This window comes from Pholis gunnellus (assembly GCF_910591455.1).
Source record: "Pholis gunnellus genome assembly, chromosome: 13".
NCBI lineage: Eukaryota > Metazoa > Chordata > Actinopteri > Perciformes > Pholidae > Pholis > Pholis gunnellus.
The window spans coordinates 10,102,974-10,114,016 of record NC_136540.1 but is presented as its reverse complement, the minus strand read 5'-3'; the positions used below and the strand labels follow the sequence as shown (position 1 = coordinate 10,114,016).

The 11,043-nt window shown below is 41.0% G+C and overlaps 1 protein-coding gene across 1 annotated transcript; it reads right to left on the bottom strand.

The window, feature by feature from the left end:
• Window positions 1-1,096: 1,096 nt before the first annotated feature.
• inpp5kb (inositol polyphosphate-5-phosphatase Kb) lies at window positions 1,097-6,068 on the bottom strand (the record flags this gene model as incomplete). Its single annotated transcript, XM_079172328.1, has 13 exons — window positions 1,097-1,162; window positions 1,259-1,363; window positions 1,456-1,539; window positions 1,624-1,761; window positions 2,411-2,624; window positions 3,488-3,514; window positions 3,608-3,717; window positions 3,804-3,915; window positions 4,025-4,200; window positions 4,600-4,716; window positions 5,021-5,129; window positions 5,286-5,390; window positions 5,848-6,068. The coding sequence occupies 13 exons, from the start codon at window positions 6,066-6,068 to the stop codon at window positions 1,097-1,099; spliced, it is 1,584 nt and encodes a 527-aa protein (XP_079028454.1).
• Between the last annotated feature and the right edge of the window lie 4,975 nt (window positions 6,069-11,043).

Sequence of the window (11,043 nt, the reverse complement as noted above, 5' to 3'; positions counted from 1 at the left end):
AAAGGCTTTTCTTCTGGCACTTCCCTGACCAACTAGTGGTAATTCATATATCTCATTACCATGATGAAACACATTATTCCAATACACATCATACATACTGATCATTGTGCTCTGTTGCTCTGATATTGTTCACTCAATCAATTAGACACAATTTCATTACAACACCCACAGACATTGAGACACTTTGTTTTTCTTTGACACAACAATCATATTTGCATTGCGATAGAAAAAGGCATCCTGTATATTGCACTAATGTGAGAAACTACAGTGAAGAGGTTTACAGCAAGATAGATAAATAATTTATTCATACAATGTTATGATTCTGTGCACTGCCTTTGAGTTTGTCATAATACACAATAAACTTATATGTGAACTATAATTGTTATAATGCAGTATATGCCTCAAAACACCTCCGTGTAGAAGTCCACATCGACATCCACATCTATCATTAAACGTTCTTCGAGGACTTCATGTGTCCATCATATTTTATATATCTTTCTCCCATCTGTATAATTTCACCCAAAGACACAATCAATAATCCACAGCAAGAATTCAAAAACTTAATTACCAGATGCATCCTTCTGCATTAAAGTAACAGCCAGCATCAACATAGAATTTTCTATACAGTTCCCTATGATTGTACAACCCTCTGCACTGACACTAACATGGACCAAATCAAAACATAAAAGTGTATTTTCAAATATAATTTGACCAAAGACTGTATTGACCTGCAGTGTATAATCAACTACAATTAATTACAAATACAACTTTACTTATTCCTTTATTTGTTCCTCTAACAGGCATAAAAAGGCCTGTGGATAAGCTGGACGGCTACTCGTTACGGCAATACATCTTATTTGTGGAGAAAGTGTTCCAACGAGAGTGAATCTGACTCACGGTGAACTCCTTAAAGGCAAAGTTGGAAACAGTTTCCAGTCCATGTGATAGCACAGTGTCGAGGCCATTATTTACTGACTGAATCAGCTTATCTAGTAGATGATTTGATCTTGGGGAGTTTTCAAAGACACACAATAAATTCTGTGTAAATTTCCAGGGGAGAGGAATATGATTTGGCAATGTGGTGAATTTGTTCCCATTAGTTGAGTCCATTGATGTTTTCAGGAACGAGACCTTCCATGACGGCACGCTTTGACTCCAGGATCTGCAAGATCGAAAGGACACACTCCTCTCCTTAGTAAACAACTGATAATACGTCACTGACATAAAACAAAGTGTAATGTAACTGTGGTACACTCACCTGGAAGTTAGCACTGAGGCCGATGATGCTTTGCATGTTTGTACTGTAATAACCCAAAACATAATGTCCACCCAGCAGAGGGATCTCGTCCTTATCAACAGATAGCTGTAACCAAAACATACACATTCATAAAAATGAAGTCAAAATTCTTATTTTATCTGTCCAAACATTCCACAAATGTGTCACTTTCACTTTACCTGAATGACTTCATTTGTCTCCGGCAACTCTTCCTCTCGAACCCAAACAAAGGTTTCATAATCGAACGCACTCTTGAATCCCACCTGCGGGAGAATAACCCCAAGAGTTAAAATCTTTCTTGGATTATATTAGTTTGTTTGTTTCCCCCTCTATGTCGGTCCCAGTACCTTGTACAGGCCGATCCAATCCCATGTGGAGGACATGAAGTCCTCCTGGATGGTGTAGTTCAGAAGTGCCTCCTGGTCGGCGCTCCATGCACCCAGAGGAGATACGTGCACCAGCGGTGTGTCAAAGCACTTCCTCACCTGGGGGAGGGACAAGAAGAAAGAGAAGGAGCTTTAATAATGCAGAGAGTAGTGGTTGAATCGGAGGGGAAGAAGCAGACGTATACAGTATGCACTGGTCTGCGTTACATTAAGTTTGTTTATTTCGCAAATAGCTACACACAGTTATCTACGATAGAGACTTCAGTCAGACACTAAGCCTGTGCGTGTTGTTGGCTTAACACTGTCATCAATTACCAATCACCTGCACCCAGAATGCACCTGTGAAAACACCTGTCACCAATTAGATCACTTGGAAATCAGAGCTTGAACACTGTGAATAGGATTCAGGTTTGTTCTGTGGTGTGCACAACAATGTAGGACAATTCTGGAGAGAGAGCTATAGAGGACTGTTATTGCAATATAATACTGTATTTTGTTTACAGTACAATACAGTACCTACGCTCATTTGTTCCCCATAGTCTGTATCGACAGCATGCAACAAATGAAAATGACAACTCTAGCGTTTTATACTTAGCACATCAGTGTGCAGTTTGAAGTTGTGATGCAAAAATGCCATTTTCAAAAGATGTTAGATATTTAGTATTTTGTGTGTAAAGTGCCGACAAAGACGTCCCTAGTTTCAGGAATTGTGCGACGTCCTCGCGTCCTACAGAGAGCCTGCTCTCACCTCCAGGCTGAAGGTTGCAATGACAGGCTTGTGGTCACTGACTCCGTAGCTCATGTCACTGGTGTACTTGTCCTGAGTGACCAGGAGTGGATACTCATCGAGACCATCATTAGTAGAAGTCGACGCCTTCTCATCCTCCTCCTCTGATGGCAGGGTTTTGGGTTTGATGCGCCAAAGGATCCGATCCGTCCAGGCCGGTTTCCTCTTCTTGCCACTGAGCAAAGCAAAGCCAAGTGTTGATCACTACAGTTCCTCTGTTTCTAATGCTAGATATAGATAATTCTTATTCTTATACAAAATATTAGAGACAATAAAGAACACAAACCACACACACACACATGCAGTGCAGGGCTATACCTACGGTGAAGCATACTGTGGAGAAATAATGGTTGTAAGGAGACATGGTATTACAGCTTGTGTATATGCACATTCACTATAGAAACACATGCATTATGTAAGAACAAACAATGCTGGGTGGATGAGGAAGTTGTCTCAGGATCATGAATTTGCAGAACATGTCTGAAATTCATGAAGGTTATTATATTCACTAAACCCCATTTGTGCTCTGTCATTTATATCAGTGTCTCCAGTTATTATATTAAACCTTCAAGGGGCCTATATTGAGTAGTTTGGGGCCCGCTCTTATTCCTACAGGGTAGATCTATGGAGACACCCACCTTGGCGGGTCTAGCTCCCTGTGCCAGGCCCCCAACCACACAGAGAGCAGCCCCCAGGTGAGGGAGGTGAGGAGGAAGAAGAGGGTGGTGCTGCAGCGCTGCAGGGGCCTGGGTCTGTACATGGTTAGGGGCAGCAACACAGTGCTCTTTCTGAGAGAGACACATACATGGTGCTAGTGTCATGGATGGATATGACTCACAGAAAGAGCTGCTCCCAAAATCACCTGTACGTCTAGGGTTTACGGCCCTGGCTGCTTTGGGTTCCTGTTAAGCGTGTCTCGGGGGTTACATGTGACGTTGAGAGACACATTTAACCGTCAGGAGAAATATAGAAGGGGCTGTGGCTAAGAAATAAGGGAACGTGGGGCATGCAACACAAAAACATAAGAGTGCTTCTTACGCAAAACCCAACCATGTCTTCGGAGTGCTGTGCAGAATTTCACCGGAAACAAGAGAACAGATGATGTTTGAGAAATGTGTTGATTTGTGTGTTGTATATTCGTTTTTCGGCACACGTTACCTGGTATCATAGGTTTCACCGTTACGGTCAAACTTGTAGGTGGGTTTAAAGTTTAAAGGCCCTTCCTCAAATTCCTGCAGGAAAGCTTCCTTCTTCTTCATCATGGTGAGCTGCAGGAACATGTAATACATTCGTGAGTGTGTGATACTATGTGTGTGTGTGTGTGTGTGTGTGTGTGCTTATTTCGGCACATCACCTGGTCTTTGGTCCACAGCAAATTAAGGCGCCCACTGTTGATGGACGAACGGAGGAAGTGCAGGCCGTGGTCTGCAATACGGAAGTTCAGGTCACCAAACCAGAACACCACCCTGTGTGAGAGGAGATGGAGCTTCTTGTTGACCTGTTACACAACATGTATTTCAGAGTGTGTGATTGTCAGCATGTCGTGTTTGTGTGCCTCGGCGTAGCTGCACTGACTTGTGATCCCGGACGTTTGGGGTGTCAACGAGGTCAAAGTCTTGTGTCTCCAGGATGTACTCGATCTCATCGACACGCTGCAGAGCGTAGTTCACGTGAGCTGCTAGGTGGCAGTTAAGAAAGCACACCATGTGGCCATAGAAGGAAAAACGGACGGTCACTCCTCCTTTATTACCCTGACACAGATAAACAGAGGGGGACGGATACAACACGTGAATATAAAGTTGGTTTCCAAAGTATGAACTCCATATTTATGATTTTGTGGGAATAATGATGCAGTAAAAATATGGATTCATTTAATTGCAGTATTTACAATAAAGTAAAATAAACTGTAGTTTCATCCAGATAATGTTTTTCCAATATCTCTAGCAAGTGTTTGCCCCACCGCACCAGTTCTACTGTTCTTTGTTAGTCAAAGCTGTTGCACATCCCACTAAACAAACACAATAGGCCTTACATAATGTATTTAAACTCTGCAGTATTTGATGCTGATGGGATTTCTGGTGTGCAGAGTTTAACAGCGTTGCTGTTTATAAGGTTCAGGGATAGCCAGCGCTTCCATTGTGATAACCTACCCAGTAACCAAAGAAGCCAGTACGAGTGTAGGTGGTCTGGATGTTTCTGATGAAGGGGAGATGCAATTGTTTGGCAAAAACCAGCAGCAGCAAACCCTGCATCCTCATTGATGTGACCTAGACAGAGAGGGAGATACATTTCATGAATCCTTTGTTATATAGTTTGTTTCTTTCGTAGTTTTTTTTATCTCTCCTATAAAATGTTTTGGTTAAATTCAGTTATGTGTAACATTATGAGGAACACTATTTTGCATTAAAGATAAATTCTGAGAGGATTTGAGGATTTCTTTTATCACAGTAGCCCCATAGGTATAAAAAACACTATATTTTCACACGAGCTTAATGGATCTAAATGTGTAACTTCTGTTCGTATCAGTCCACACCTTACTATTTCCCTTTTTCTCCCTCCGCCCCTTCTCACCTTGACGAAGCCTCTGGGTGCCAGTGTGTCCATGAAGACGTGGCTCCAGGCGTCCTCTACCAGCAGGTCAGAGATGAACCTCACAGGGGTGGCATTCACCTCCTGCAGGCTGACACACACACCAACACAAACCGATGAAAACACGCACTCAGGTTTGTGATCTTTTTCTTCTTTTCTTGACAAAGCAATAACGAGACACTTTAATCCTTCAGTCCAATTCCTGGCAAAAGTTTTGAATTCCAGTTTCCATATTGTTATTTCTCACCCGATCACATAGAGGTCTGCGGGGGGCTGGACATCCAGCTGCAGCAAAGAGGTGACGTCTTCAGGGGGCTCCGCTGTGGCCACGTTCCAGGTCACTATGTGCAGCCTGTCAGTGTGTGATTATGACAAGAATTGACCAAAGTGTTGGAAAAGGAGAAAATACTGACAAATTGTTGCAAATACACTCGTATTTACTAGGTATGTAAATTTAATACTACAAATGATAAACCTGGATAAACAAACCATTTAGATATTGACAATACATTCTAGTTTATTCATTTTTTACTTTATTTCTATTTCTACTTTCAACAACATATAAATCAGCATTCAACAATTAGTTTGAGGTAATCGGGCATTGGAAAACACTAAAGTAAAAATACAGAAGAATATAAATAACATATCTACTTTTTTCAACATCCACCTTTTCTTTAATCCTATAATTGGAAACCACTAAGAAGAGTCAAACTGTAAAGAAATACAGATAAAGTCAGACACCTCCTGCCAGTGTATTTGTGCCAACCTGTGTATATACTGTATGTGAATAAGCACGTGCGCATGTCAACCTGAATGCATCTGTGGGAATGAAGCGCCCGCAGAGCAGAAACGCTTCGTCCAGAGTGCGTGACACTTCTTCACTGGCTTCGTCGTCAGAGCCCATGTCCTCTATGCAGGTCAGCAGCTGAGACAAACGCTGCCGGAGGAGCACCTTGGAACTCGAGCCCTGAGACACTGAACTGCTCATGCTGTCAGAGCGCGCGCGTGGACTGTCTGTAAAGGGGTCCATCTTTAAATCCTGGTGTTAGTTTTGTTACCTGTTTGTCCTTCGGGTCAGGAAGGTTATATAAGGTGACTAAAATAGAAAAATAAAAGGTGCAGTCCTTTCACGGCAAACAGGCAAAATCCAGTGGAAGAAATTCCTCTGGCTTTATTTCTCCTCAGACTTCTTTGGCTGGTTTGGTTGCAGCCATTAAAGCGGCCCACTCTGCTCAGGCCACTAGAAGTAACGTGAACGGATTCCTTGTTAGTCAAATCTCTCTTCAGGCAGCTTCTGATTTACGTCCGCCGTATAAAAAAAACTCGAAAGCACAGGGCAGAATGTTGTCTGTAGCGGCGCAGTCCTCTCTGTGGCAGAGTCCCGTGTGTTCATGCGGCAAACGGAGCAACGGCTGACAAAGCAGTGGGGTCGACTCAGGAATGTGGGCAAGAGGGAGTCAGATTTGGACGATAATCGCAGGCAGGAGACGGGCATGTGAATATGTGTGTGTGTTTGTCTGTGAGTGTGTGTCGTCACAGTAGAAGTATAGAAGAGAAGGACTGGAGGCTGATCCTCCATCATTGTGAGTATGTGTTGCAAGACTTGAGTGACCCTTCAGGTCCCTAAGAGGTTTATTAACAGCATTCTCTCTATCAGCTGAGGACACTGAACAATGCATGCAACCTCGCAATTACAGTCATGCATTAGTGAGGGGACAACAGCACACAATAGCATTAGCTTCTTTTGGCCTTAATCCAGTCGCTTCTTATGTAGGTGAAAGGTTATCTCTGAAACCCACAGAGAGGTGGGGGGGGGTTCAATTCAGTTTTGTAAGCTCTGACATGGTTTTATTCTGAGAACAAAAGCTCAAATAATTCTAATCAACAAGTGTTACAGCACATTTAATAGCGGACAAATTGCATAATAGATTCATGCACACAATTCATGAAGCAATCTGCAACTCCGAAGAATTTTGTGTCATATTTATATGGTTTTCATATCGCAGATTTCCAAACCATGAACAGGGTGGACTAATTTTTTTAACTTTAGATGCAAAGTTTAGTTCCAGAATAAAGTAGTGAGTATTGGCAAATGTGTCTCTCTATGAAAAAAATACTAGGATCAGAAATAGGAGGAAACTGTTTTACAGCTTTACACACTGGCTTCAATCATTTAGAGATCCCAAACTATATGCATTACAGTATAAATGATTCAATTCAATGTGGCTTTAATGCAACATTGTTGCAACATTGTTTACCCTTATACTTACAGAAAACAGTCTTTCCTTGTTGGATTGACTATGAACAGAATAATATAGTTGATGTGATCATTTATAAAGAAAACGTGGAAATAATTTAAAAATATTTTTCAGACATTGTGTTGATTCAGTTTTGTAAGCTGTTACAAAACAGCCTGTGTTTACTCACAGGAGTAAAGAATTCCAAAAGGAATGGAAATTAATTGTATTGCCCTATTTTGGGGATTACAAAATTGAGTAAAATGTTGGATAATCCTGTATTTTACTGACAAACACCTTCATAGTATATGAGTAAATAATGACTATAATCTATAACTACTCGTATGAAATCATTTCTGATATGGTAGCAGTGTTCAAACAACAAATCATGGCAGAAAGTAAACAACAGTGTTACATTTTGGAGAGCTGTGGGGGACAATTGGAAAAAAACAACCAGACGAGATTGCCTTCGTACAAAACAAAAAATGCTAATCTTGGGGGCCCCAGTTCTCCCTGCCACTCCATGTAACAGTGTCACATGCAGAGACTTATTACACATTCTTTAGCAAGCAGAAGTGTTAAGTGGATAACCTCGGGGGTCACCGGTCCAGTCAGAAATTAGGAATTGGAGGCTATTTAAGTTTTATCACAAAGCTCTGCAAAGACTCAGAGCCTGCAGCCACAAAGCTACTTAAGGTTAGGCAATCCAGATACCGTACAGGTGGGTTATACCCTCTTTCTGGACTCTCTTGGTCTCTGCATACACCCGTCTCTGCCTGAAGTCTGTGCTTCTCTTACGATGACTTTCATCACCATTGTGCCTCTATTGTTCCTTTCTACTCTTTACGTCTGCAAGACCATTAGAAGGCAATGAAGAGGGTTTATTTGGGATTCTGATCTTACCTGCACTGGTCTCTCCCACCACTTCGAAATCTTCCAGTGCTCATTTCCTCCCCTGTTGGAACACAGAAACACATTTATGCCTAACAAAGGGGAAACACGCATGCCAATATAAAATACTTGTTTCTATAAGAGCCAGTTTAAAAGGAGCACAGACCACTGCCCAATAAAACAGACCTGACAGGGATGCCTGAAAGTCATTTCTGAAATGGCTTTGTAATCCTGTCAAATCACGGTTAGTTTCATCCACGTTAGAGTGGAAATGCCCTGAAGGTCATACGTAATAACAGAGACACTTCACCTGGGAGCCATTTTGTAAAACTTGATAAACAGATTGTGATATGTTTTGAGGGTGAATCAGTGGCATTGGGATCATTTAACGTTAGTGGGTTAAAGTCTAAATTAATAGTGAGCTGAATAGCACATACTGCAGGAACAATTCAGAGTTGAGCATTAATTCAGGTAGGCTGTGTACTAAAGGAGCTTGTGGTTGAGCAGCATTGAAGTCCAAAGCAGGAGAGCAGTAATGAGGCCCTTGAAGTGTAGTTAACGTTACCGGCTAATTATCTGGATACTAAAGTATTCACCGTCTGTGAGTCTGGAACAGCCACACTTGTTTTAGTAATTTGTGAGGACTTTGTGTCAACTCAAAACTGCATTAGCGTTAATGGAATTCTTTTCCATTTGGGGGGCAGCAAAACAATCTAAAAACACGTTGAAATATTATCACCTTTTGGCTAAAATGTTAACAAACTAGTTGGGTAATTGCACATGCAGCAGACACAGAGCTGCATTAGCATTAATTTGGAGAATATACAGTGGTGCAGGGATGAAGTAGACCAACCCCTGAAGTTAGCAGCGCACTGGCTTCCTCGACAAAAAGCAAGAGGGATTTTTAAATAGAATTATTGCAGGAAATAAACTCTGTGGCAAACACAAGATTATGAAATGTATTTTGATCAGCAAAATAATCTTCACAAATGAACATCACATTTATAATTATTGAGGCATAATTGCAATCAGCAGAAGTAAAAGCTAGTCGCTAACTTTATTCGCAGGTTGTTTTATAGATAACCGAAACAGTAAAGACATCGGACCTAAAACCAAAATAGTAAGTTGAAACGTGCTCATATGTGAAGAGCTGAAGGAAACTGCAGTCACATGATAATTATCTGAGGGTTCGTAATTACAACCCCGAAAGCTCCTCTCATGTTTTAAAATATTGATTAGTGTAGCTTTAACCATGTAACTGCTTCCTACCTCAACCTGACCCCCCTAATGTTTAGTGCTAAACTGTTTTCATTTTGGTTTCCAGAAGGTAAACCATGTAACTCATGTGAATGGGTTAGGGTTAGAATGTTGTTAAAACACACACACACACACACACACACACAGCTACACAAAGACTAATTAAGAGACTGGATTTTTGTAAAACCATACAGGCACTGAGAGTGGAAGTAGTACAGAGGAATACTAATTGTACCAGAATTGTCAACTCTAAAAAATGTCCCTCCTAGATTTTTCCTAAAACCAATTCCACACAGTAGAGTTTTAAGATTTTCAAATTAATGCGAGGGTCCAGAAATTTTAACCACATTCAACCCATGTTGGCCCTTTAGGAAACTTTGTTCTCTACACAGTTCTTTACTTGGACGGGATGAAACACATGTGCCTCCTCCACAATGCCCTATAACTTGCAAAATAACAATATCATGATAATAACGTGAAATTATTCTTTCTTCCATTTTTCGTACCAGCTGAAAACAAAAACACCATCATCCATTCAGTACCTTTATCCGTGTGTCTTTCTTGTGGTGTCCGGAAAAAGCCGCAGACCCCGTGAGCGCAGACGACAAAGGTCTCCAAAGGGGAGTCAAGAGACTGGATCTGCTTTCCTATGGTGAGTCCCGTTATTGGACTTGATCGTTCTCTTTTTGACTCACTTTGTTCTCAGCTGCTCCCCTTCAAGCTCCCTCACACAACCTGCTATGGACTTAAAGCGTAACATCGGATCAAGCTATTAACCAGGGTTGGTTAACAGCCCGGTGAGAAAGTATTATCTTAATCATGAATGGACATGTCTGTTTATCGAATGTCACCATGACGCATGGTATTTGTTGCACTAAAGCCGTCTTTGTATTTCCATTAATAATCCCAACAGTATGGAATGTGTACGGTGCTCTGCCTGCGTGATTTCAATCAAAGTGCACTCAGGAAATAGCCATGCTGTGAAACAATAAACAAAAAGGTTCCTGATAGTTTATTTCTTATTCACATTATAAGCTTTGGTCTTAATGAAGTGACATGGCAGTTGAAAACATGTGATCTCCTTGGTTTGGATTTAAAATATTTTAAACAGCAACAAGTTTTATACATACTTACACTTTCTTAAAACTCAAAAAAGGCTGTAAGAGCACATTGTTACCAAATGATTAGTCAATTTAGAATCCATAGCTCATTTCTGATCATTTCGTCTTAATCACGTTGGTGCTAAGAGTTAGATAAGAAAATCCATATCTCTCTCATATTTGTCTGTTGAGTATTAAGCTATAGTCAAGAAACTATTAGCTTAGCTTAGCATAAAGACTGGAAACAGGGGCAAACAACTAGCCTGGCTAGGTCCAATTGTAACAAAACCTGTCCCTCTATACAGCTCCACGAACACATGAATAAGTTAATTGACAAATTTAGGTGGATTTTGTGGATTTTTGTCAGTCAGGCTAGTGGTTTCCTTTGCAGTCTTTATGCTAAGCTAAGCTAGGTGGTTGCTGCTAACTCTCAGTCTATGTTTTAAAGGTATCAATCTTCTCATCTGACTCTCAGAATAAAACAAATGTTGAACTCATAATGAATTATCAGAAAGTAAAG